Source organism: Lepidochelys kempii, chromosome 3 (assembly GCF_965140285.1).
Source record: "Lepidochelys kempii isolate rLepKem1 chromosome 3, rLepKem1.hap1, whole genome shotgun sequence".
NCBI classification, from domain to species: Eukaryota; Metazoa; Chordata; order Testudines; family Cheloniidae; genus Lepidochelys; species Lepidochelys kempii.
In genome coordinates this window covers 70,882,112-70,908,391 of record NC_136382.1, presented here as the reverse complement: position 1 = coordinate 70,908,391, position 26,280 = coordinate 70,882,112, and the positions used below count along the sequence as shown (strand labels likewise).

The following is a 26,280-nucleotide window of genomic DNA, read 5'->3' as shown; positions in this document are numbered from 1 at the left end:
CCTTCAGAGGCTCCGGTAACTCCATGACCACTCCCTTGCATAATAATACACTTCCTTAGGCTGGTTTATTATAAAAATATAGTGCAAAATAGTCCATAACAAGTCCCCAAATATAGTCCATTTATCATTGTCTGCGAATGTGCATGGCATGTAGTCTTTAAAATCCAACATCTTCTAGTCCATCCACATAGCACGTATCATTCTCCTGTGTATTCCACCACACCCAAGCTCTTTGATCCCCTCCTGTCCTTTTACCAGGACAGCCACTCCAGCCCGTCCAGCTTGAGTGCAACCCTTCCCTTCCCAGCAGGAGTCCCCCACAGCTTCCCTGCTGGGAGTTCATCCTCACTAAGGGAGCATCCCTAACTGTCCCTGGCGCTCTCATTGTTTCCCTGGATGCAGCTCCCAAGGTGTGGAGACATGAGCAGGTAGGCCCCTGTGCTAAATACTAAATACTGAATACTAAAGCTGTGCTGTTCCCGTCTTTCCAGCCCTCAGCATTGGCTTTTAGCCTTAGAAGTCAGCAAGCAATTCCCTCTTGCTGTTCTGCTCCCTTCAGCCCTCTCCAGCCCCCTGGCTCCTCTTCTCCTAACTCAGGCAGTTCTTACCTGCTCCTTTTCCTGACTGACTTGGGCAGCTCTTAGCTGACCCATTTCCTCACTGGGCCTTCTGTCTCAGTCTATATCCATTTATATGGCTCAGGTGCCTTTTCTTAAAACCCAATTAGCAGTCAGTTGACCATTACAATTGTACTGGCCTCTGCCCTCTTAAAGGGCCAGTGTCATCCTGCAAGGAAGTGTCTCTACACAAGCTTGCACCAGTTTAACTAATCCGATTTTAAAACATAGTTATGAGTGTAATTTTTTGTGTGAAGTTCCCTGTCTGTAAAATGTGGATAAAACATCTCTCTATGTTAGGGTGCTAAAAAGTGGAATTCAACAATGAATGCAGGGCGCTCAATATTGTGGTGATGAATGCAAGACAAGTGTTTGAGGAAATAATAAATTCTGTGTTCAGTGCAGTGAATGATGAGAGGATAAAAGAAAATCTTGAACGAATGCCTTATTCTCTGAGCACTGTCCGTCTTATGCATGGAATGTGCACAGGGTCCTGTGGGGGGAAAAAAATGTGATTTGGGGCCTTTGGGTATCACTGAAATAGTAGTAATAACAATAAAGTGCACCCTTTTTTATAAAGCTCTGGAGGTGTATATATAACGTACACACATACAAACAACTTCACCTCTGCTGTAATAGAAATCCCCTTATAAAAAAAATCCCCCTTCTTCCTACCCAACTTCCCTCTGAGAAATACCTGCAAAATGAAATGGATCCTGCAGTGTGCATTGAAGGCCTGTAATGTTGGCTCTGTCAGACCAGCAAGGGGACTGAGTTCCAGAGTTGAGTCCTCTGTCAATACCTAGGCACCAGCCTTTAATGTTTAAATCTAGGGCCTGTTAGTTTGAGCACCTCAGATATCATAACAGAGGATAATGATCCATTCCAATATATGGAAAACAGATTTTACCCCAATATATTTAAATTACTACTGGGTATAGTGAGTTTAATCCTTAAAACAGATTACTGTACATTAAGTTTTCAGTTAACTTATGTTTTAACTGTCTTTTTATGAGGTTTTACCCAGCCTTTTTTGAATACATAAAATGTACTGGGTTCTAAAATAACCCTTTGCTGATAAATTGTTACCTCAGTCTGGGATACAGATGCTTCCTGGAATGAGTAAACTACCCAAATGCTAATAAACTCTTCAAAAAGAATTGAGTTTAGACCAAGCAGGGAAATGGCTGCTGTTTTAGGAATGCTCCACAGAATGTTTAGATAATGATTAATTGCATATTCACTAGACTCTTTGATATGAGCATGTAAGCCTTAATATACAATTACACTTTGAAAAGGAAACTCCATTGGAAAGTATGGATTTGGGTGTTCTTAAACCCCCACTAAGTCCTCAAGATGGTAATTAAGTTGATGTCTTATGGGCCTTCTTTTGTACATACTGCAGTTAATAAGTAGAATTTTCTAAAGAATACTAAAGCTGTTAACTGGAGAAGTATTCTATTTTATTGTCCCTCTTATGCCCAGCAAGGCCTCTTTAGAACAAACAGCACTGTGCATCTGAATAAGAGTCGAAAGTGAAGAGTTGTTCTTATTAATGAAGGTATGAAATCTGTTAGTCTCTCAAATTTTGGAGAATAGTAAAAGTATATGTATTGGCTAATACAGTTCAGAAACAGCTGAATGCTATTTATTTTTCTTTGCTCCTGGGTTTGAGAACTGGGATCTAAATAAACATGAGTTCATTTTTCTTGTTTGTAGTATGAGTAACTAGCATTAAGAATATCCTTTTAAGATGAGAGAGAATTTTAAAGACCTTTAACCTAGGACCTCTAAAATATATATATCACCCATGGTTTATACTCCACGTATTTTCAAATCAATGTGTGGTGTTAAGCAGCATTGGCAGTGTGCTTAATATTGTGTAAACACAAAGAAAGATACAGTCTCTGCCCCAAGCACCTTATATAGTTTCTAATTCAAGGCTTTATTTAGATGATTTTTTAAAAAATGTTAGAATGAATTACATTGGAAAAAGTACAAATACAACTCTTTTAAGTTGTATGTAATTGCAGTTTTGTTAGTGTAGTAAAAGAGGATATTCCTCTGGAATTCTTTTCTTTTGTAGGAGATCCAATAAGGAGCAGAGAGCGAAAGGGAGAGAACTAAAAAACAAGTTATGTAGATTAATGACTCTTTAAAACTTTCTAAACAGCCTACACTTGTTTCTTGAACCACCTATTTTATTATTGACAAACATTTGCTACAGAAAAAGTAAGAGGATTTCCACTATACACTGCACATTTCCTCCCCTTCTCTTCCCCCCCCCCCGCTTCTCTTATGGTACCCGAAGGTAAAGGTGAAGAATCTTTTTCAGACCAGTATGTTTATTTTTAGATCATTTTCCAAGACTCCAGTGCCACAGAGCAACTGCTGTTAATGGAACTACTTAAGTAACAAGTCAATAATGTGGGGTTCATGTAAATTGAGAATGTGTACTGTTACCCAAACAAGTGTAGTTGTACCAGCAGTAGGAGATATGAAGGAATCAGCGTGAAGAAACTAAACTTTAGACAACTCTTCTCTCCTGTGGTATTAAAATAATTGGTTCTTGTGCATATCAGAAATGGAAGCTTTATTTCTAATGCTTAAATTATTCAGGCAACTTTTAAGACTTTCCTTTCAAAAGAAAATTGGAGGGAGAATGCTAAAAGTAACTAGCTATTTTGCTGCTGTTAGTTTCTCTCTCATAAAAATTGTCCGTGAATAAAATAGTTCTGCCACATAATCCAGTATCATCTTCTGCTCTATCATACTATAAATCTGTGGGTCTTATTGGATCTATCACTACTTCTGTTTGTTAATTTGTAATGGTGTCCCAGAGCTCCTTTCTTTCATGGCTGGCCAAGAAGCTGAGAATGTCTTTCTAATGTGGACCTAAAAATGGTAATTCCTTTATCTGTAGCCTAGATCAACATATGCATCTGTGTGCTCTCCTTAGAGCTCAAGTTTTGGCATTAGCTTACAGCTCACTACTAGGTGCAATGAAGATGTTAACACATTGTTTCAAAACCCTGACCGATCTTGTACACAGTCATCCAGTAATTTATATTGGCGAACTTGGATGCTATATATTTCTCTGACTTCCTCTCATGGTTCTCCATTGTGCCCATTAAGAGATTCTGTGAGAGTCTTCCTCTTGGCTCCTGACACTGACCTCTCCAGAGCCATTGGCTGGACTTACTTAGTAAAGGGGGTCTGCCTTTTAGAATTTATTCTCCTTTTCCACTAGAGCCTTTTTGTAGTGCATTTCATGGCACAAAGCAAAGCTGGTTGAGTTAGCATGCACAACCGGAAGACAAGTTTCTTTTTTCCTTTCTTAACAGCATGGTTATTTGTGTTTCTGGCAGCAAATGTTTTAATTATTACTCAGTTGAAGCAGATTTATTTAAACTTAGAAGCTTTCACGTAAATGTTTAGGTTCCCTGGTGATGAATGCTCTTAAGGGGCAGATTTTATCATAACTAACACAGTATGCAACTGACTGGGTTGCAGAATTTGTCCATTAGTCACTTACAATTAAATTAAAGGGACACTGTCATCTTTTTTTAAATTGACTAATAAAAACAAGTTTGAGTTAACATAGTAAGTTTCAAAACTTTGTAACTCACTCCTTTTAAAAAAGAAATATATATATAAAATCACTTTTTTCTGCTGCTGTGCTGATTTTTGTAAGGGCCTTCTCAGCAGGAAAGGAGTGAACTGACGACTAAACAGTAAAACTGACTACTCCAAAGTCTGTCAAATGCACAGTGCAAACAAACTGAAAAATAAATAACATTTTCACTAAATTCTTCCAGTTACAATCGGTAGTCCCTCTAATTTTTCCCACTCATATGCAGAATGAATTTTGTTACGTGCACCAATATGACGGATATGTGTAACACATCACCTCCATATTGGTGCACGTAACAAAATTCATGTGGTGGCAATGGGGCCAAAGAGGTTCAGAGTGTGGGAGGGTGCTTAGGGCTAGGGCAGAGGGTTGGGTTGCAGGATTGTGAGGGTTCCTGCTGAGGGTGCGGGCTCTGGGGTGGGGCCGGGGATGAAGGGTTTGGGGTGCAGGAGGGTGTTCTTGAGCTACAGCGGGGAGAGAAGACTCCCGCAGCGCTCTGCCCCCGCAGCAGCACCTGGGTTGTGGGGGAGAGGCTTCTCTCCCCACCATGGGAGCTCTGGGGCTGCAGGATAGGCGCCCTTTCCCGGGCCCCAGCAGGTAAACACCTGGGTTGAGCAGAGATGTGCCTAGGGCCATGCCACTTCAGGGTTGGGCTGCTCTGGCTGTGCCGCAGGCTGAATTGGTGGCTGGGGGAGGGGTGCCCCTCCAATGGTTGGTTGGGAGCCGGGGGAGGGGTGCCCCTCCCATGGTTGCGGTAGGTCCCCAGGCGGGTTCCCTGAGCGCCTGTGCGGTGCAAAATAGGCTGCTTGTGGCCCCGCAGCTTACAGGGAACTTAGGTTACAATAATCATAGGGATCACTTGTAACTATACTGTGTACAACATTTTCAGACAGTGATTTTTTTTTTCGAGTTGGTGTCCATCAAATGTTTAAATTAGCATTAAAGCAACAAAAAAGAGAGGAGGATAAAGAGAGGAGAAATCTTTTTTAAAAGGCTATTTTCTAAGACATGCTCACCAAGTAAAATACTAGAGAGAGTTATGTCTTTGAACATGTCTTATTACTGTTGATATATACTCATACCCAATGTATACAGCTTGGAAAGGAGGAGAAATCAGGAATTTCCAAACATTGTTTCCACTGAATCATTAAACTCATTACATAGTAATTTGTGTATGTTATGTAACATTAATAGTAATAAGGCCTTGCATTTAATAAGGATATGAGAAATAGAAATTACTGCCTTTATGCAGTGTAGTAGAAGTAACTTTTCTGTAGAAAACTTACTTTGAATTTCAAAACTTTTTTATAGTGTTTGATTTCTTTGCAACTTAAATAACGTTCATTTTTGTTTTGTAATTTCTTTTTTAAGGCAAATGGTAAAATCAGATTCTATTGTATGTAATTATAATAACCCCCAATCATGTATAGCATTTGAAGCATTGGCCTTCATCACTGCAGCACAAATTGCTACAACTTGAACTATAGGATTAACTGTGTTAGCCGGCATCAGCAGAAAGCTGTGATCCAGGAGGCTGGGATGGACTTCTGGGGCCAGGTGTTAGGTTTCAGTGGTGGTTGGTGGTGGTTATTTTGGCATGCTTCCAGGACTTTTCCAGAGGAATGCGAGCAAGAAAAGGGAAATTGAACTTTTCAATAGTTTATATCGCCACCAAACCTGAATAGAATTGGATGGGTCCAAGGAAAAGGCATTTCTATTGCTAGGGGGCCCCCCTGCTGAATTTCAAGGGCCTGCTCCAAAAAATGGAGGTGTTAGAGCTTCTCCCAAAAAAAAAAAAAGACTCAAGAATCTCTTATGGGAAGTATTGTGAAATCTAAATATAGGGATCTCTATCTAACCCCTTCTAGTGAAGTCAAAGTGCAGGATTATATCATCTACCCACGCTTATAACTAATAAGCAGGAATATGTGCAATAAGATACTATTTCCCAGAGCGAGTTTTATAAAAGTAAACTCTATGTAGGAAGGATGAAGAAAAGAATAAGGGGGAAGCAACTATTCTTCCTTTTTTCCCAGGTTCTTTTTGAGTAGAACTTGTGTGAAATAAGTAACTTTACAAATTTGTATGCAATATAAATATTTCAGAAAAAATGTGAAGAATTTAATGCATATAGTTTACTGTTTTTCCCTGTAGGTGATCTATGGGAGAAGCCTTATGCACATGCCATTTATCAGAATAACCCTATAATTTGTAACTGTGCTTTATGACTGCATAAAATTAAAGTTTTGTTATAAACTTGGACTTCACTTCATATGTCTGATATCTTTATACTAAATTTTTGATGCTGCGTAACATGTTTCTTTAAATATTTGTGAAGTGCTACAGGCAAGCTGGAATTGTTTTCTTAACTACAGTATTCCTTGCTGTCTTGATCTAGGTTGTTGGAAGAGGAGCCTTTGGTGTGGTCTGCAAGGCAAAATGGCGAGGAAAAGATGTAGCCATTAAACAAATAGAAAGTGAATCTGAAAGAAAGGCCTTCATTGTGGAGGTACAGTAAGCTTCCTTGAAAAGAAGTTATGGGATTCGGTATGTTCTCCCCCCCCCTCCCCCAACTAGTAATGTGGTATGGCTTTGCCACTGACATACCCCACACCCAGCCACGCCACTTCCACCAGAACTTGTAAGAGGGTCCTCAGAGGATGGCCTGTGGCTGTCTTCTCCAGTTCCTGCACTGAAGGAATTCTTCCCAGTGAGGTCTGGGGTATTTAGAGCTTCTTTATGCCACTCCAATCCTTTTTAATCTGTGTAGAGAGACCAAAGGAGGAGTGAGAATCTCATCTAGTGTCACTTAACATTGGGGGGGGGGCATACTATGAAAAGTTTGGTTTATGTTTCCATTAATGTAGTAATTTATTTTTAATTGAAATTGTAAAAATCTAGAAGAAAATACATGTAACTCATGTATTTGAGAACACATCCTTCATTTTCTCCATTCCACCTCTTAATTTAGCACCTCACACATAATTCGTACATTTCCGAAAGGAGAGAACATTCTAGGATCCAATGTTGTTACTACATAACTTCAGTGAACTTTCATTATGCCAGAGTTCTGTTTGTTTGCATTTAAAACACAGTAGATAAACATTTAGGGTACCCAGGATATATGGAGTAAAATAAGAATAAATCCCTAACGTGTTACAGGTTCTTTAACCATACGACAATTTTGTGACTAAAATGTATTTATAATACATCTCTCTGCTAACAGAATATGTATACTGTGCTCATTGTCATGGTATGAGTGCAGAATAACATTCACATAAATCTAAACATGGTTGAATGGTAAGTCATTTTGGTTGGGCTTTATATGAGAGAGAATCTAAGAGAAAATCCTCAAATTATTTTGAATTGGTTTCAAGATATTACATTTTTGAGTTCTCGCACTGTGTAGATTCAGTTCTTTTTCTAATATCACTTCAGACTATATATAAAGAATTTCTAGGAACATAGGGTCATGTGCCCTATCGACTGGATAGTGAAATTCAGAGGGTACTATTAAAAACTCCCTCAAAAGTCTGTGAAAGTCAAAACTTCCCACAAGTTGGTTTATTTTCTGCCAACTTGCAAAATAAAAAATGGTTCTTAATTTCTTCAGTGGGTGTATCAACACATGCCTACTATGAATTACTACAAGCAGTTTTTTCTCGTGACTGGATGGCATAAATGTTAACTTGTAGAATTTATTTTATAGTTCATTTTTGTGGCATTACTCCCTTTTGCATTAAAGTGAACTATTTTGCCCATAAGATTTTCTGTAGTAATTCAGACCATTTGTCCCTGAAGTCAGGTAACCTTGCTTCCAACTGTGAGCAATAAACAGTGCTACAGAAATATTGCAAAATCCTCAGAATGTCATATCTAGTTGCACAATGCTGTACTTGGAAAGTGGATGATCTGCTTGTTCAGCAGCTTACACTCTGGCCCTGAAGCATGAGACTTAATTATGTTCTTAACATGCATAATTAAAAATTTGATTTCAGTCATGACATTTTCTGACCCAGTTTAATAGGTCTGCCTGGCTAATATAATCTGTTATGAGACAGGGGAGTGCTATTATCTCCATTTTACAGATGGAGACCTGAGGCACAGGAAAACTCTGATTTGTCTTTCAAAGGTCATGCGCGAAGTCTGTGGCAGAGCCAGGGTCCCAGGTCTCCCAAGTTCTAGGCTAGTGCCCTAAGTATTAGATTTTTAGAGGATGGTCCAGTTTTAAAATCCAGGCACAGTATGTGACATAAATTTGCTAGTTTACAACCTAATTTAATTATCTAAGACATCAACTTTTTCACGCGAACGAACCATGCTATGTAAATAATTGTTTGTGTTGATTTAATTGTTAACTGTGTATATGAAACCAAATGGTAACTTGAAGTATTTTGTGGTTGAAAAAAAGTGGTGAACTTTTGTGTTGCAGCTTCGACAGTTGTCACGTGTGAACCATCCTAATATTGTCAAGTTATATGGAGCCTGTCTGAATCCAGTAAGTTGTAATCCTCCAGTTTTTGTCACCTTGATAAAGCTCACTATAATCAAGCAATAATGCAAGAAATACATTCAGCCAATATACTCACCTTAGTATTGTGTCTCTAAAATGGTTTCTGGTTTTCTTATTAATGGGTTGATTTTTTCTAAATATTAATTTTTTTTACTTGAAGCAAAGTGTAGCCTCTAAAAACCTATTCACACTTCATCTTGTTCATTTGCTCTCCCTATGCTGATTTTTTTGATTGCAAAGAAATTAGTGTGGTATATATGTATGTAGTGTGCAGCCCCCATATTGAATCCAAATCAGCACTACAAAAAATGATTTATTTACAGATGACGCACATGATTGGAAATCAATTCCTTTACATTTACCTGCCAAGGTCAGGATTCTGTTTTTACCCTGCAACAGCTGAGAACCCTACAAATGCCTCAGGTGATGCAGCAAGTACTGTAGCAGGACAGATATGAAATCTTGAACTCACAACGTGGTAGGCTAACTTAGACGTATTTTATTAGTGGTCTGGGATATTAAATTGATTAAAATAGTTTATTCAGGTCTAATAAAAATTGGCAATTTTAGTTAGTTTTTCTAATCCACTCTTACAGTACATCCATTCTAACTGTAATTTGAAGGCAACCTTAGCCTTAAGGGGTATACAGTGATGCATCCTCTCCTCTTTGCTACCCTTTAATAGGATCTCAGCATCAATTTAATTCTGCATCTGATAGATCAGTGCATCAATTATGGACACTTTGCAGTTCCTCTCAAAGAACTTTCCTTTCAAATTACAAAACCTATTGTCCGCCCCTACACTGCACTTTAAAACATCCCTATTTTTTGTCCCCTCCCCAAAAGGTGTGTCTTGTTATGGAGTATGCTGAAGGAGGTTCTCTGTACAATGGTGAGTATCATTTAAACATGGTGTCTCCCTGCAGCTAAAGTGTTAGTGTTAGGAGAACCTTTTCTTAAAATATAAAATGGGTTTAATATTTATTTTAAAGAGCATTTTACAACCAGCATAGTTTAAAAACATGTTTTAATCATCTGATCTTTTGGTATCAAATAAATGGCTTAAATTTTCTGACTCCTTTCATTTTTCCCTGTAAAAATCTGACTTTATTAAGTGACCACCTTCAACTTGTCAATTTCTTGAGTGATCATTTAATACAGGCCACAGTAGATACAGCTGAAAATGAGTGACTTTATTTTATAACTAGCCATTAAGTGGCAGAATTTGTGTGTGTAAATATTTGCTAATGAACTAAGTACCCTTTTAAAAACTTTGGAAATCACTATTCAGGTAACTTCCATTAATAGTGATATATAAAGTTAAACAATGTAAAGAGAGATTTCAACAGCAACGCTAAAGGATGAGAGTAAATAACTGGTTGAATGTCATACAGCTTGTTACTGGTGTGTTAACTTCATTGTTTCCATGGTAATATGCAATAAAGTTCTTTTTAGTTTGTGCCTTTGTTTTGCAGTACTGCATGGTGCTGAGCCTCTGCCTTATTATACTGCTGCACATGCAATGAGTTGGTGTTTACAGTGTTCCCAAGGAGTGGCATACCTCCACAGCATGAAACCAAAGGCTCTAATTCACAGGGACCTGAAACCGCCAAAGTAGGTTTCTAGTCAGTGTTAAACCTTTTTTTCTTAAAAGTGCAATTTGGGGTTTCTCATTATCCTGTTACTTCCAGTGGATTTGGAGGAAAACTTTTAATTGATAACTTTTATTTATTAGCTATAAAGTAAATGAATCTAAATAAAGACTATGGGTTTTAAATTTCAGTTATAAAATCAAGACACGCTGATTGTTTTGTGTACCACTAACTGTGTGTTCAGCACTGCGTGTTGTGCAGACATAAAGCCTGTTCTTGCCCCATATCATGGAAGTGGGTTTTTAGCAGGGACTTGGTTACCTGAATGGGGAAATTAAAAAGGCCTTAAGGTCTACTTCTAGTGACCTGCACTGTTTTGCAGGAGAACCTACATTTGATGCTCCAATTCCTTCTTCCTTCCCCAATGCTCATCCATAGGCACTGAGACCACATGGTCAATAGCAACCCTTCCATTTGAAGAAAAAGCTGCATTGGCTGGCTCTAATGGGAGTCCTGATCATTCCCCTTCTGGCAAGATAGCAGCCATGATGACTGGGCTTCTGTCTGCAGAGCCTGTATAAAATGTTTATGAATCAGCATATAAAAGGCTAATTTTGTCTCCATTGGGTGCTTAGTGGATTGAAATAATTATGCCTAAAGAAACTGTTTTCTGTTTAAACATATTTCAAATAGAGCTATAAAGATTAAAAATTAAAATTCAGCAGTTTATCATAATTAGGAAGTCACAACCTACTGACATACTATAGTAAATTTTAAGAATATTTTTATACTTAAATGAACAAGTTACTACCAAGTTACTGTACACTACTGTGAAGCAAGGCCTCAAGTGAAAGTTGTTGGAATAAAATAGTAATGTTTTATTATTGTAACAAGACTACTGAATTCTATTAAAAAAAAAAAAATCTGGGATTTTCTTGACAGCTTGCTGTTGGTAGCTGGGGGGACAGTTCTAAAAATCTGTGACTTTGGTACAGCCTGTGATATTCAAACGCACATGACCAACAATAAGGGAAGTGCTGCTTGGATGGCACCTGAAGTTTTTGAAGGTAACAAAATAATGTACAGTTTGACATGTATTCCTCTACTTAAGGACATTTTGAATGATTTGATATAAGAAATCAGTTGAGAGCATCATTTACATGCATTGTTTCTGTTAAGTTGCATTAAATACAGAAATAAATTTTAAAGATTAAAAATAACTTGGGGGAAGTCTTTAATTTACATTTAAAAACTAGGGACAAAGACTGCTGTACAAGTATCTTTAGGAAAGGAATTCACACACATGGGGAAAAGTTTGATACTTGAAGTTCACAAATGCCAAAACTGAATAGACTGTAACAGTAAATTATGCATCTTGTTTGGTGTTACCATTGTGGGATATTGTTGTTTCTGAGATTACAAAATAATCCCAGATTCTGATTGCACTGAAATATGCTGTCATTCCTTCCACCCCATATTCTGATTCCCCATGGTCTTCAGAATTCACCATGTATGTGTCGAACAAGCATAGCCACCTCCATTTTTGATCCCTCCCTAACTTGTAACTCCCCCTATCCCCTTTTTTCCCCATATCTCCCTTCTCTTCCTTATCCCGTGAAGTTTAGTTCACCTCCTCTTCTCCTCTCACCCTATATGTAATTCATGTTTAAAAATTAATTTGTATTTAATATTTAAGTGGGGAGAGGAATCAAAAGCGATTTGTTGGCATATGGTGGGGAAGCCCAGTGATGGTAAACAATAAAATCACAAGGATTTGTATAATTACTGTGTGGTTAAATGGTGAATAGCTCGGTCATTATGCACATCAGACCACTTTCAGATCAGTGATTAACTGGTGCTGATTTTGCCCCCTGTGAGTGAGTAAAAGTTTCATTAAGAGTTTAATTGTGGATGGATAGAGTGAGTTTTTTGAGTATGTGTTTTGTTTTTTCCCTAGAGGTCTTAATAGTGAATTAAGTTCTCCAGAACGGTATCAAATTGATAATACTATAAAAAGAAGGTCTGGGTAGCCACCTGAAAAAAACACAGACAACCACCAGGCTTTAAAGCTTCTCCACAACAATATCAGTAGGCTCTGGTCAGATGTTCTGGACTTCTGAGCATGAACATTTTAGAGTACGTCTATACTGCTGAGACTATACTGTCATACTGATATCACCATAGCTATGCCAGCATAAACCTGTAATGTAGACATAACCTACACTGATGGAAAGGGGTGTTTCCATTGGTGCAGAAGCACCACCTGCCGGTAGTTAGGTCAATGGAAGTATTCCTCCATCAGCATAGCTGTATCTACACTTGGGGTTAGGTCAGCAAAGCTACATTGATCTGGAATCAGTTTGACACCCCTGACCAATGTAGGTATGTCAACCTAAATTTTAAGTATAGATTATGCCTCTAGTTAAATCACCATGGTCATTCAGTGCTTGATCTCTCTAAGACTGGCAATTTTATGTCAGTTTCTGTGCTACAGATACCAGTTTACTAGAAACTGTCCTTGTTCACTTCAGATATTGGCCATAATTTATTCTTAACGTTCATTTACCACTAGAAGTTAGTTTCTTTTCCTTTATTTAAAAAAAAAACAAAAAAGGTTGAAGATCTGATTTTAGAAAAGGGAAAAAAACCACAGGAAATCCTGATTTTAAATTGGATTAAGGGCTACATTTAAAAGCCTTGCTGTTACAAGGAATTCCAGTGCAAATGCTAAGTCATCCATTTCTTAGTGACTCTCCAGTCCATAAATTATACTAAGTAGGAACATGTAAAATTTCAGTTCTAAATTTCCTGCTTTTAGTACTGCAGCAAGCCTTCTATACAGCAATTTTTATATATTTTTGTTTCCCCAAATTTGTATTGGCACCATTGAAACACATTACACAGAATGATTGAATACCTTATGTCCAAAAATGGTAAAATTTCAAATGAATATCTTGAAATAAAATTGTCATTCAGCTTTATTAAACCAGTGTTATAAATTGTTCAATTTTAAAATTTTATGCATTAATTACTACCTCAGATATCGACAATAAAATCAGAACAAAACCTAGGCCTATATACATCTAACTCAACAATTTCTAAATTTTCTCATCTGTTTGGTAGGTCTTTGGAGAACACTGAAGGTATTCTTATCAAAATAAGAGTCGAAAAAAGCTTTTATTTTGTAAATGGCAGTCTGTCAAAATTCCTTTTGAAATAATTACTTCAATGGGGCTGGGGTTTTGTTGCAATATTAAATGCGTGTCTGGGTTCCTAGAGATTTATATTTGTGCCTTTTTATTATTTAAATTTAAATAAATAAATGTCATCCTAAAGTAAGGAGGGAGGAAGTACTATAATCTCAAAACTATAAAAGTAAAATAGTTGAGCAAGCTGTAGTGCAGTGTGTGTATATGCCACTATCCTATGTCACATGGTGTCTTCCTGTATAAAGAAATTCTGTATAGAAGTGTCTCTTTAAATTATTAGATTGTTTTTCCATATGCTTCCTGAGAAAATAGAACAGACTATTTATTAGGTTCTTAATGTCATTCTTGTTTCAGATATTGACCAGAAAGGATAAATCATAGTGCTGACTGTTGTTTACATACTTTCTATCTTGAATTTGTTTATCATTCATGTCTATTTAAGAAGTTCATGGCTTTCTTTAATTAACAAAGTATTTATCATTTTGTAGTCTCTTGTCTCCTTCTCTGAGCTTTATTATTATTCATTATTTTATATCACCCAACATCTGCTGTGTGCTTCATGAGAGACCGAGAGAGGCTCAATCCCAGCCCCAAAGAACTTAAAACTAAATTTTAGGCATGACAAAATGAGTGAGAATAATAAACGGGGAGGCACTGGGGTGATGGAGATACAGTGAGATGATCACATGGTTACTTAGCATAGGCCTGGGCACATCTTGCTAGTTCTTTTAAGGACGTCTTGTTTTTAAATATAAAAGTGATAGGTGATGGTGAATGATGACTGATTTACTGTGGCCATCATGGAAGAAGTGAGTTTAGGAGAAAGATTTAAAGGAGGACAGGTAGTCAAAATGACAATGAAATAATGCTAAATTTTGAGAGATTGATCATAATAAAATCACATTTGATATTTCAAAACGAGACTGTCCTAAGCATTGTGTTTTATAATTTCAGTGCAGGTCAAAACTGAAGGAACTAGTTTGCAAAGAGGAGAGCTCTTGCGTAAACATATTGGCAATAATAGCAAAAGGGTTTTTTAAAACCTTGAAAAAAATGTTTTCTATAAATTTTTTTTCAAATTTACTTTGGGTGAATTAGAAGTTTTAAAAAATTGGTGTCAGACGGCCTTACGACTGCTGTTTTCTGTGTGTGAAAAACAAGAAGATATTCTACTCTGAAGGTAAACTGAACCATGCATAGCTATTTCTCTAAACTTGTAGGCACATATCATGTAGAAAAGACCAATTATATTGATTATTTTTTTCCAGGTAGCAATTACAGTGAAAAATGTGATGTATTCAGTTGGGGTATTATTCTTTGGGAAGTGATCACCCGTAGGAAACCTTTTGATGAGATTGGTGGCCCTGCTTTCCGCATAATGTGGGCAGTTCACAATGGTGAGTTGAAAATAATTTTTCATTTTAGTGCATTTAAAGTTAAATTGTATATTTGACATGTAACATTAAATATTTTAATCTTTGCAAAATTAGTCGTCATTCAGTAGGTGGCAGTTTGATACCTCACTGTAGATTGCATTGTCATTAATAATTAATACTTAAGCACTCTTGCTTCTGAACCAGTTCATTTTTGGTTTTCTTTCTTGTCTGTTAGACTGTGCTTACTGACAGTGCTACATGTAATTAGCATGTATGAATTAATAAGGAGAAGAACCATCAATTTATTTTTGTTGTGATAATGAAGTATTCCATTCATCCTGAGTGAACAATAAGTGAGATCCAGATCACCTACCTCAAAAAATAAAATGGCCAAAATTGAAGTTGACTGTAATGCTAGCTAAGATTTTCAAACCAGGACACCAAAATTTTGTGTCCAAAGTGCTAAATAACTGGCTTGGTTTTTCAAAAATGCTTATTTGATTACGTTACTGGGAAATCTTGTTGCTCATCGCTTCTGAAAATCCAGCCATTTACCTAGGAGACATTCCCTGCAGAGATCCACTAAACTAACTCATTTTCCTCCTTCAAATCGCTCCTTAAAACTCTACTTTTCTGAGAGACCTATTAAAAAAAACCTGACACAGTTAGACTACTGTTGTACTGAAACCACTGGTTATCATGATGACCAATATTGTCTCATTGTTTCCCTGTATCTTCCCAACTCTCTGTATCAATCTATTGTCTCTTGTTTTAGACAAAGTTCTTTGGGTCAGGGACTATCTGTCTGTTCTGTGTTTGGACATCACCTAGCACAATGGGATCCTGGTCCATGACTTGAGGCTCCTAGGTGCAACAATAATATAAATATTAGTTTGAAGAAGTAAAGCACTGTTAAATTTTCCACTGTGTCTGCAGGGGAAGCTAGGTGAGGAAAACACTATCTAAAGTGCTGCTGTTACTATTTTTTCTGTTTTCCTCTTGTCATTTAAATATGTTCATAAACTGACCAGACATATAGTGCATTCAGAGCATTATTGAAAGACAGCTCTTTTTACTTATGCTTACCTAGATGCAATTTTCTAATTTGTATGTAATATAAACAAATAAGAAAAAATAGAATAAATGATTGGTGACACTATTTTTTTTTTTTAAATACAGGTTGGTTTTCTCCAGACTATAGTTATCATGCATCTTTAATGCTATAGTTTAAATAGCAAAATAGGTTGTTTAAAAAATTCAGGCAATGACAGAATTTTCAAGAATAGTTTGATTATATAAATTAAGATTTGTCTAATTTTAATTGTAGGTACTCGGCCACCACTGATCAAAAATTTACCTAAACCTATTGAGAGTTTAATGACTCGTTGTTGGTCTAAGGATCCTTCACAACGACCTTCCATGGAAGAAATTGTCAAAATAATGACACATTTGATGCGGGTATAACCTTTTTCTTTTAATCTGTAAATATTTTAACAGGGGTTATGTTGTAGTATTGGCTTTTGAAGGTATGCCTTTCATGAGCCCAGTGTTAATCTGTTGTTCAAGTTGTATCTCCAGTCTCTAAAGATTTTTCCTCAATGCTTACATCACATGACTTGCTGAAAAGACTCTAAAAACAGTTACAGGCTGTAGGATCATGTGTGAGGTTTTTTACAGATGTTCTGGTTTGACCTTACAAAGTTGTAGTTACTCAAGTATTTTACTATTTTAGTTTCTCTGCCATTTTTGTGAGCATTGAGATATTGATAGCTGCTCTGTAGTTTCAGGACCTTTATTGGCTCCTTTAAGGAAAAAATAGGCACTAGCATGGTAACTTTGCAAATGTCAAGGAATAGAATCTATCTAAGGGTATATTACCTATCTTTGTCAGTATCACTGCTATTTCAACTTCATTTCCTTCAGAAATCTGATCCTGAAGAACAACAGTATTCATTTGTTTTGCTAAATCTCAGAAATACAAATCAAAATCAAAATACATTAGCTAAACCAAACAAAATGCTCTTCATAGAGGTAGCACATGTATTACTCAGACATTTGCCAATATGAATATCTTTACACTGAATGCAAGTGAACAAGAATAATTGGAAGTTTAAAAGTAGTTTTTATTTGCATTATTAACCCCAACAGATTTGTTTGTATTAGTCATATTGGTGATCAGGTTCACAGAAATTTAGCCGTTTTTTAGGTAGTGAGCACTACTTAAGCTAACTGTCAGGTGTCTAAATAAGCTAAACGAAAACAGTGTTTGAATGGCTCGTTCCATTAAGCCATAGAGGGTTTATTCACAGACACTTTCAATTCTCCATCCTTTCTTCTTAACTGCTACCTTACTTTCCCTGACAAAACTCCCTAATATCCACTAGAATTGAATGTGATTCATTCCATCCTTATGCTGAATTAAACTGTACGTTGCCTGATTTATGCCATTGTAAATGGCTTCCATTATGCTGCATTGTTCTTAAAATACATTACATATCTGTCTGAAGGCACTTAATAAAGATAGGTTTGTGTGTGCTTTGTTTTTGGGAGGTGTGGGGAAGGAATGTTACTGAAAAGCAAGATGTTGCAGATGGTTCTGCAGTTAAACAAAATAGCATTCTCAAATTACCTTTTTTTCCTCTGCATTTATTCAGAGAACCAGGATCTGTTGAGGTGTATGCTATCTCTGTAGCTGCTATATGTGCTCTGAAAGCATTAATTATGTTAATATATAACAATTTACTCTCTACACAGTACTTTCCTGGAGCTGATGAACCTCTGCAGTATCCTTGTCAGTATTCAGATGAAGGCCAAAGCAACTCTGCCACTAGTACAGGTATGATTGTGTAAATATAAGGGGGGGGGGGAATAAAACACTTTTTAAATAGGATAAACAGGGAAATGAAACAGATTCAGGAATGTATTATAAAGCACAGCCTGCAGCTTTATTAAGTTTGATGGGGGGAAAATAACCCCTTCCTAAATGCCTGGTTCAGTGTGTGGTAAAGGGCCTCATAACAAATATTCAAGTTTTGCTTCCTTCAGCCTAATCCCTAGGGTTCAGCCAAACTCTGAATCCCCTTGCCCCCCTCCCACAACAGAGAATGAGGGTACACATGAAGGATAACTCAGTCTGCAAAGACTTAGGGTCTCCCTTTCTTCCTGCGGGTTATTAGGGTCCAATAGCCATCTCTCAGATCTTACTCCTGTTTGCTCCTATCGGCTGGTCCTTTGAGCCTCACGAAAGCTCATGCTCAAATAAATTGGTTAGTCTCTAAGGTGCCACAAGTACTCCTTTTCTTTCTTCTGCACTGGACCGCCTCATCAGATTTTGATGAAATTACAGATTCCACTGATTAAACTTGCAACTTTTCTTTACTTCCTATTAACCTAAAAAAAGGCCCTCAGGGTGCCATGAGGAAGGCAAAAATACCCACCAGACATTCTACCAATCTTGCCCCAAGAGAAAAATTCTTTCCCGGTGCACAAAACTGATGATCACTCAGACCCACAGCATTTTGCATAGGAAAAAATTTAAATGCTTCCTTTATGAAATTTTGCCCTATTTTCCTCATTCCCTTGGGTTCTTGTAACTTAACTACAGTTGTCCATACGTGCCTTCTTCCCTCTGCCCCAAACTCTAAATTTCTCTCACACAGAATATTTTGGAAATAAGGTACTTTTGAATTCACCTGTACATTTTATTGCAAAATCCCATCAACTTTGTCGTATACTTGATGGTCGTCTTTAGCCAGACTACATGAAACATGTTTAGCACATAAATTTAAAACATACTTAAGAAAATAGTCTTAAATCTATTACTTACAATTTGTAAAGCAATGTTTTAATTTGTTTATCCTACAAATATATTTTCATTATACGTAGGATTCATAATGGATTTTATGAGCAAAACTGCCAGTTGTGTTCATAATCGAAGATTTTTGTTAATGATTTGGGATTGATAGCTAAAGCTTGTCTTTAGGATCTGGGTAAACTTGCTGTTCAACATCTTGTTCTGAATTGGGTTTTTTGTTTGGTTTTTTTTTTTTGCTTTTGAAGTATATTCTGAATTTTTTTGTCAAATGTTTTAAAAATTTAAAATTATAAGGTTGGTATTGGGGAATGAAGAATGGGTAGCTAAAGAATTTTAGTTTGATTTAATGTTTTCAAAGAAGTGGTTTAAATACAAAAAATGTTTATTTTCGGGGGGGTGGGCTTTTAAATAGGCTCATTCATGGACATGACTTCTACAAACACCAGTAACAAGAGTGATGCTAACATGGAACCAAGTGACTTTCAAGGAACTGCTACCAATGATACCATTAAACGCTTAGAATCAAAACTGGCACAGCAAATGAAAAATCCAGCGAAGCAGTCGGTAAGCAAGTGAATAAAATCTTGTGCCTTAATGAAGAAATTGCCATTAGATGGATAAAATCACTATAGTAAAATCACACTGCTCTAAAATACAGGAGGTTTTCTTTCTTAATAAGCTTTCCTATTCAATAAAGGGCAGTAAGTAAGAAACGCTAAGGATAATGTAGTACATCAGCATCTCTAAATCTGTGGTCCACTCTGTACTTACTGATGGTCCATGGAGAACATATGATGCTGACTCCCATTTACAGCTTTTTACAAAAAAATTCTTATCAGTGGTGTGACTATCTGTAAAAGCAGATAGAAATAAGGAGCACATCTAGTTGTCTCCATAGAACCTAGGGGTGCAAAGGGGGAAGAGAGGAATGTAAACAGTTGTACCCTTCAGGGTCTTTGGCCACCACTGAGAGAAGAGCCAAGAGATTCCTCAAGGGAGGTATATGAGTGCGGGCAGTGGGAGAGTAGAGTACAGTGCCAGCCAGCCAGTTAGCTAGCATGACTATGGTAGCGGGGAAGGAGCAGGCAGAAAGCAGCAAGTGCAGGGGAGCAGAAAAAGAGAGAAGATGAGAAAGTCAGGGTGAAATTAAGAGCAAAAGGAGACTGTTCCTTTGGTGGAGAGAACAAAATACATCCTATTACATAGCTAATCATGGAAGCATGGGATCTCTTAGTTCAGGGAGGAGAGGAATAAGGGGACATGAAAGAGGTATGCCAAATCAGAAATGATACTGAGAAGATAAATCCGGGAGCACCTAGTTATCTTTTCTCATAGTACACATTCAGTGAAAGCTTCAGTCAGCAAATTTTAATTGATGACTGGAAATGCTTTATAAACAGTATGTAAGTGACGTGGAACTCATTGCTACAAGAAGGCATTATGACAAGAGATTGGTATGAGTCAAAAAAAAATTAGACATGTATTTGAATAATGAAAATATGTCCACAGTTTGTTAGGATGGAAAAACAGAGCTACAGTAGAACCTCAGCGTTACAAACACCTCGGGAATGGAGGTTGTTTTTAACTCTGAAATGTTCGTAACTGAACAAAATGTTATAGTTGGTCTTTCAAAACTTTACAACTGAACATTGAGTTAATACAGCTTTAAAACTTTATTATACAGAAGAAAAATGCTGTTTTCCCTTTTTTTAGTAGTTTAACACAGAACTGTGTTTGTGTGTTTGTGTCTGCTACTGCCTGATTGTGTATTTCCTGTTCCAAATGAAGTGTCTGGTCGACTGGTCAATTTGTAACTCTGCTGTTCATAACTTTGAGGTTCTACTGTAAATCTTCAATCAGAAGATATTAGTGAGAGCAGAGTTAGGTCAATGTTGAGTGCTTTTCAAAATCACAACATATATGGTGCTGTCTATATATACTATAATTATTGGTTACACAGTTTTTGTTTAAAAAAGTACAATTTAATTAAAAATACCACAGTAAAGGGGTTCTCAAACTGGGGGTCGGGACCCCTCGGGGGGTCGCGAGGTTATTACCTGAGCGGTCGCGAGCTGTCAGCCTCCACCCCAAGCCCCACTTTGCCTCCAGCATTTGTAATGGTGTTAAATGTATAAAAAAGTATTTTTAATTATTAGTGGGGGTCGCACTCAGCAGCTTGCTATGTGAAAGGGGTCACCAGTACAAAAGTTTGAGAACCAGTGGTATAAGTATTTACTACATTAATATACTGGGGATATTTCTCTTATCACTATTCTTAGCTGCTGATTTCTGAATACAGGTGTAAGCTCAGAAGTCACTTGTTAAATCTTCTGGAGAAACATTTGTTTTAAAATTAGGGTTGTCGATTAATCACAGTTAACTAACTCAAGAAACTCAAAAAATTGGTCTTGATTTAAAAAAATCAATCATGATTAATTACAGTTTTAATTGCACTGTTAAACAGTAGAATACCAATTGAAATTTATTAAATATTTTGGATGGCTTTCTATATTTTCAAATATATTGTTTTCAGTTAAAATACAGAATACAAAGTAGACAGTGCTCACTTTATATTTTTATTACAAATATTTGCACTGTAAAAATGATAAACAGAAGAAATAGCATTTTTCAATTCACCTCATATAAGTACTGTAGTGTAATCTTTGTCCTGAAAGTGCAACTTACAAATGTAGATTTTTTTTTGTTACATAACTGCACTCCAAAACAAAACAATGTAAAACTTTTTAGAACCTACAAGTCCACTCAGTCCTCCTTCAGTCAATCACTAAAACAAATAAGTTTGTTTACATTTACGGGAGATAATGCTGCCTGCTGCATCTTAACAATGTCACCCGAAAGTGAGAACAGGCATTCACATGGCACTTTTGTAACCAGGATCTCAAAGTATTTATGTGGTGTATATGCTAAACATTTATACAGATGCCCCTTTGTGCTTCAGCCACCATTCCAGAGGACATGCTTGCATGCTAATGAAAAAATGTGGTGGTGTAAATTTGTGACTGAATTCCTTGGGAGAAAATTGTACGTCTCCTGCTCTGTTTTACCTGCATTCTGACATATATTTCATGTTATAGCAGTCTCAGATGATGACCCAGCACATGTTGTTAGTTTTAAGAACACTTTCACTGCAAAAGGCAAAAAAGGTACCAATGTGAGATTTCTAATGATAGCTACACCACTTAACCCAAGGTTTAAGAATCTGAAGTACCTTCCAAAATCTGAGAGGGATGAGGTGTGGAGCATGCTTTCAGAAGTCTTAAGAGTAACACTCTGATGTGGAAACCCATAGAACCGGAACTACCAAAAAAAATAAATATATCAACCTTCTGCTGGTGGCATCTGACTCAGATGATGAAAATGAACATGCACTGGTCTGCACTGCTTTGGATCTTTATCGAGCAGAACCCAACATCAGCATGGACGCGTCTCCTCTGGTATGGCGGTTGAAGCATAAAGGGACATGTGAATATTTAGTGCATCTAGCACGTAAATATCTTGCAATGCCAGCTACAGCAGTGCCATACGAATGCCTGTTCTCACGTTCAGTACACAAGAAGCAGGCACCATTATCTCCTGCGAATCATAGAATAGAATCATACAACTGGAAGGGACCTTGAGAGGTCATTTAGTCCTGCCATGAATGCAGGGTCTGGACTAAAGTATTATCTAGACCAATGCTACTCAAAGTGCTGGTCCGTGGAACAGTGCTGGTCTGCAAGCCATCGGCTGCCGGTCTGCGCGCACATTGGGGGAAAAAAAAATTGCCGGTCCCCCACATCAGATAGCTGGAGAAGCAGAGATCTAGACCATTCCTAACGGGTGTTTGTCTAACCTGCTCTTAAAAATCTCCAATGAAGGAGACTCCACAACCTCCCTAGGTAATTTATTGCACCCTGCTTAATGACAGGAAGTTTTTCCTAATCAACCTAAACCTAAACCTCCAACCTAAACCTCCCATGCTGCACTTTAAGCCCACTGCTTCTTGTCCTATCCTCAGAGGTTAAGAAAAACAATTTTTCTTCCTCCTCCTTGTAACAACCCTTTACATACTTGAAAACTGTTATCATGTCCCCTCTCAGTCTTCTCTTTGCCAGACTAAACAAACCCAAGTTTTTCAATCTTCCCTCATAGGTCTTGTTTTGTAGACCTTTAATCATTTTTGTTGCTTTTCTCTGGACTCTCTCAATTTGTCCACATCCTTCCTGAAATGCGGCGCCCAGAACTGGACACCATATTGTAGCTGAGGCCTAATCAGCGCGGAGTAGAGCGGAAGAATTACTTCTCATGTCTTTCTTACAACACTCCTGCTAATACATCCCAGAATGATGTTCGCTTTTTTTGCAACAGTGTTACACTGTTGACTCATATTTAGCTTGTGGTCCACTATGACCCCCAGATCCCTTTTACGCAGTACTCCTTCCTAGGCAGTCATTTCCCATTTTCTATGTGTGCAACTGATAGTTCCTTCCTAAATGGAGTACTTTGCATTTGTCCTTATTGAATTTCATCCTCTTTACTTCAGACCATTTCTCTAGTTTGTCCAGATCATTTTGAAATTTAATCCTATCCTCCAAAGCACTTGCAAAGCACTCCTCCCAGTTTGGTATTGTCTGCAAACTTTAAGTATACTCTGTGTGCCATTATCTAAATATTGAACAGAACCGGACCCCTGCAGGACCCCCTCTCTCCCCCCTCATTATACCCTTCCAGCATAACACTGAATCACTGATAACTACCCTCTGGGAACGGTTTTCCAACCAGTTTTGCACCCACCTTCTCGTAGCTCCATCTAGGTTACATTTCCCTAGTTTGAGACTGTCATGTGAGACAGTATCAAAAGCTTTACTAAAGTCAAGATCTACCACTTCCCCTCCATCAACAAGCCTTGTTACCCTGTCAAAGAAAGCTATCAGGTTGGTTCGACATGATTTGTTTTTATCACCTTATTATCTTCTAGATGTTTGCAAATTGCTTAAATATTTGCTCCATTATCTGTCCAGGTACAGAAGTTAAGCTGACTGGTTTGTAATTCCCTGAGTTGTCCTTATTTCCCATTTTATAGATGGGCACTATATTTGCCCTTTTTTCAGTCTTCAGGAATCTCTCCCGTCTTCCATGACTTTTCAAAGATAATTGCTAATGGCTCAGATATCTCCTCAGTCCGCTCCTTCAGGATTCTAGGATGCATTTCATCAGGCCCTGGTGACTTGAAGACATCTAATTTGTCTAAGTAATTTTTAACTTGCTCTTTTCCTATTTTAGCCTCTTCTGGTCCTAACTCATTTTCACTGGCATTCACTACGTTAGACATGCAATCACCACCAACCTGTTGGTGAAAACCAAAACAGAGAAGTCATTAAGCACCTGTGCCATTTCCACATTTTCTGTTTTTCCTCCCTCATTGAGTAACAGGCCTACCATGTCCTTGGTCTTCCTTCTGCTTCTAATGTACTTGTAGAATATTTTCTTGCTGTCCTGTATGTCTCTAGCTAGTTTGATTTCATTTTCTGCCTTGACCTTTCTAATTTTGTCTGAGCGATTGGTTGAACTAGTAATAGAAGTTAGTGGACCTGTAGGCTGTAAAATTTTACATTGTTTGTTTGTTTTTTTTAATGCACTTATTTTTTGTACATAATTCTACATTTGTAACTTCAACTTTCATGATAGAGATTGCACTATAGTACTAGGTGAATTGAAAAATACTATTTTTCCAGTGCAAGTATTTGCAATATAAAGTGAGCACTGTACAGTTTTTTTCTGTATTGTAATTGAAATCAGTATATTTGAAAATGTAGAAAACATCTAAAAATATTTAAAAGGTATTCTATTGTTTAACAGCACAATTAATGCAATTAATTTTTTTAATCACTTAACAGCCCTGTTGAAAATGTAACACTGTTTCAACAGGGTGACCCTGGCCGTTTGAGTTTACCTCCATCTCGCGGGAGCAGTGTGGAAAGCTTATCAGATGTTCGTGGGAGACCACAGTCAACCCTTGTTTCAGGAGAAGGCAAGAGGATGAGTGCTGACATGTCTGAAATAGAAGCAAGAATTACTGCTACCGCAGGTAAAAATAAATAAAGTAGGGGGCAGAGAAAGGTGAAAGGAGCTACTTTTACTAAGATGAGCCCTGTGAGGTAACTCTTAACTGGGCTTGGATTCTTTATTATTAACTTGTTATATTTTAAGAATTTATATGAATAGGCTTGGCAGAATTTGACTTATTTTTTTGTAATTTTGACAGTTCTTGTACATTGTTTTATTTTTATTCTATTTTTTACTCTTTATTTTTACAGTTGCAGGAAAGTAAGGGTGGGTTAGAGTTAGGGCAGTGCTGAAAACAGAGTTGCAGGAGGCTCCCTGCATGGCTAAGGGGCCCAAGACACCCTAGTACATGGTGCAGATGAGGTTGTGGTCCTGGCCAAGGGTCTCTGCTCCACTGGGACAGGGCTCTGAGGAAGAAAAGACCCTTCAGCTGTCGGGGAGGCCACACCTTTGCTGAACAGCTCTTGCCCAGAAATGGCCCCGGCTGCTGAGTGAGTGAGCAAGGTCAGGAGGGCCTAGCTGCAGAGGACTCCCAGCGCTGCTGTGGAGCCGGGGACACCCAATCTCTGCAGGCACAATGTGCGGGGAGGCTATGGTCCTGGTGAGGCTGAGCAGAGACCCCTTGCACTCCCAGCTGGTGAAAGAGCGTAGCTGTGACAGTAGGGCTGTAGAGGGCTCCCTACGCTGCTGAAGGGCAGGTGACTCCCAGTCTGTGCAGGCCCAAGGTGCAAGGAAAGTTGTGGTCCTAGCCAGGCAAAGCAGAGAGCTCCTCACCAGGACTGTGGGGAGGAGGAGGATTCCTTGAGGGAGGGCTACCCCACTGCTGAATGGCTCCTACCTAAGGACAGGTTTTAGAGTAGCAGCCATGTTAGTCTGTATTTGCAAAAAGAAAAGGAGTTCTTGTGGCACCTTAGAGACTAACCAATTTATTTGAGCATAAGCTTTCGTGAGCTACAGCTCACTTCATCGGATTGTTAGTTTCTAAGGTGCCACAAGTACTCCTTTTCTTTTTACCTAAGGACAGACATTCAGCAGCAGGTTAGCCTCCCCCCCAGCCGGGGGCTTGTCCTCTTCCTCTTTGCAGTCCTGGCCATGGGTCTCCACTCTGCCCCACATGGACCACAGCCTGCAGGGATCCAGTGTAATGGGCCCCACATCCTTACAGAGGTGCCCTCTGCAGCTCTACTGTCATGACCCCACTTGCTCCCTCCCATGACAGCAGGGCTGCAGCAAGCTCTCTGCTGCTGTAGCGCCAGTGAGATCAATTCCTGCAGGCACAAAGTGTGGGGGAGAAGCCAACTGTTACTGATGGATATTTTTTCCTCAGTTTTAATGTGTCAGCGAACCTCTGTCGAATTTAAATCAAATCCTGCAAAGTCTAGATATAAAGAGACCAGCTCCTTTCACATTTGTGCACTCAGGTCTGAGAGGAATTTTTTTGAAATGCGTGTAGTTTGAG

The 26,280-nt window shown here is 38.0% G+C and overlaps 1 protein-coding gene across 6 annotated transcripts in view; it reads left to right on the top strand.

The window, feature by feature from the left end:
• Positions 1-26,280, top strand: part of MAP3K7 (mitogen-activated protein kinase kinase kinase 7) — a 65,998-nt gene that overhangs the window by 9,823 nt on the left and 29,895 nt on the right. For 2 of the 6 annotated variants that reach the window (XM_073336772.2, XM_073336771.2), the window contains exons 2-11: positions 6,650-6,760; positions 8,684-8,749; positions 9,611-9,656; positions 10,240-10,378; positions 11,299-11,423; positions 14,834-14,962; positions 16,269-16,399; positions 17,696-17,777; positions 19,168-19,319; positions 24,684-24,843. In XM_073336772.2, coding sequence (XP_073192873.1) covers positions 6,650-6,760; positions 8,684-8,749; positions 9,611-9,656; positions 10,240-10,378; positions 11,299-11,423; positions 14,834-14,962; positions 16,269-16,399; positions 17,696-17,777; positions 19,168-19,319; positions 24,684-24,843 — 1,141 coding nt within the window. Of the gene's footprint in view, positions 1-6,649; positions 6,761-8,683; positions 8,750-9,087; positions 9,188-9,610; positions 9,657-10,219; positions 10,379-11,298; positions 11,424-14,686; positions 14,746-14,833; positions 14,963-16,268; positions 16,400-17,695; positions 17,778-19,167; positions 19,320-24,683; positions 24,844-26,280 lie in introns of those variants that run through there. The other 4 variants (XM_073336773.2, XM_073336774.2, XM_073336776.1 and 1 more) reach the window with 4 other exon arrangements.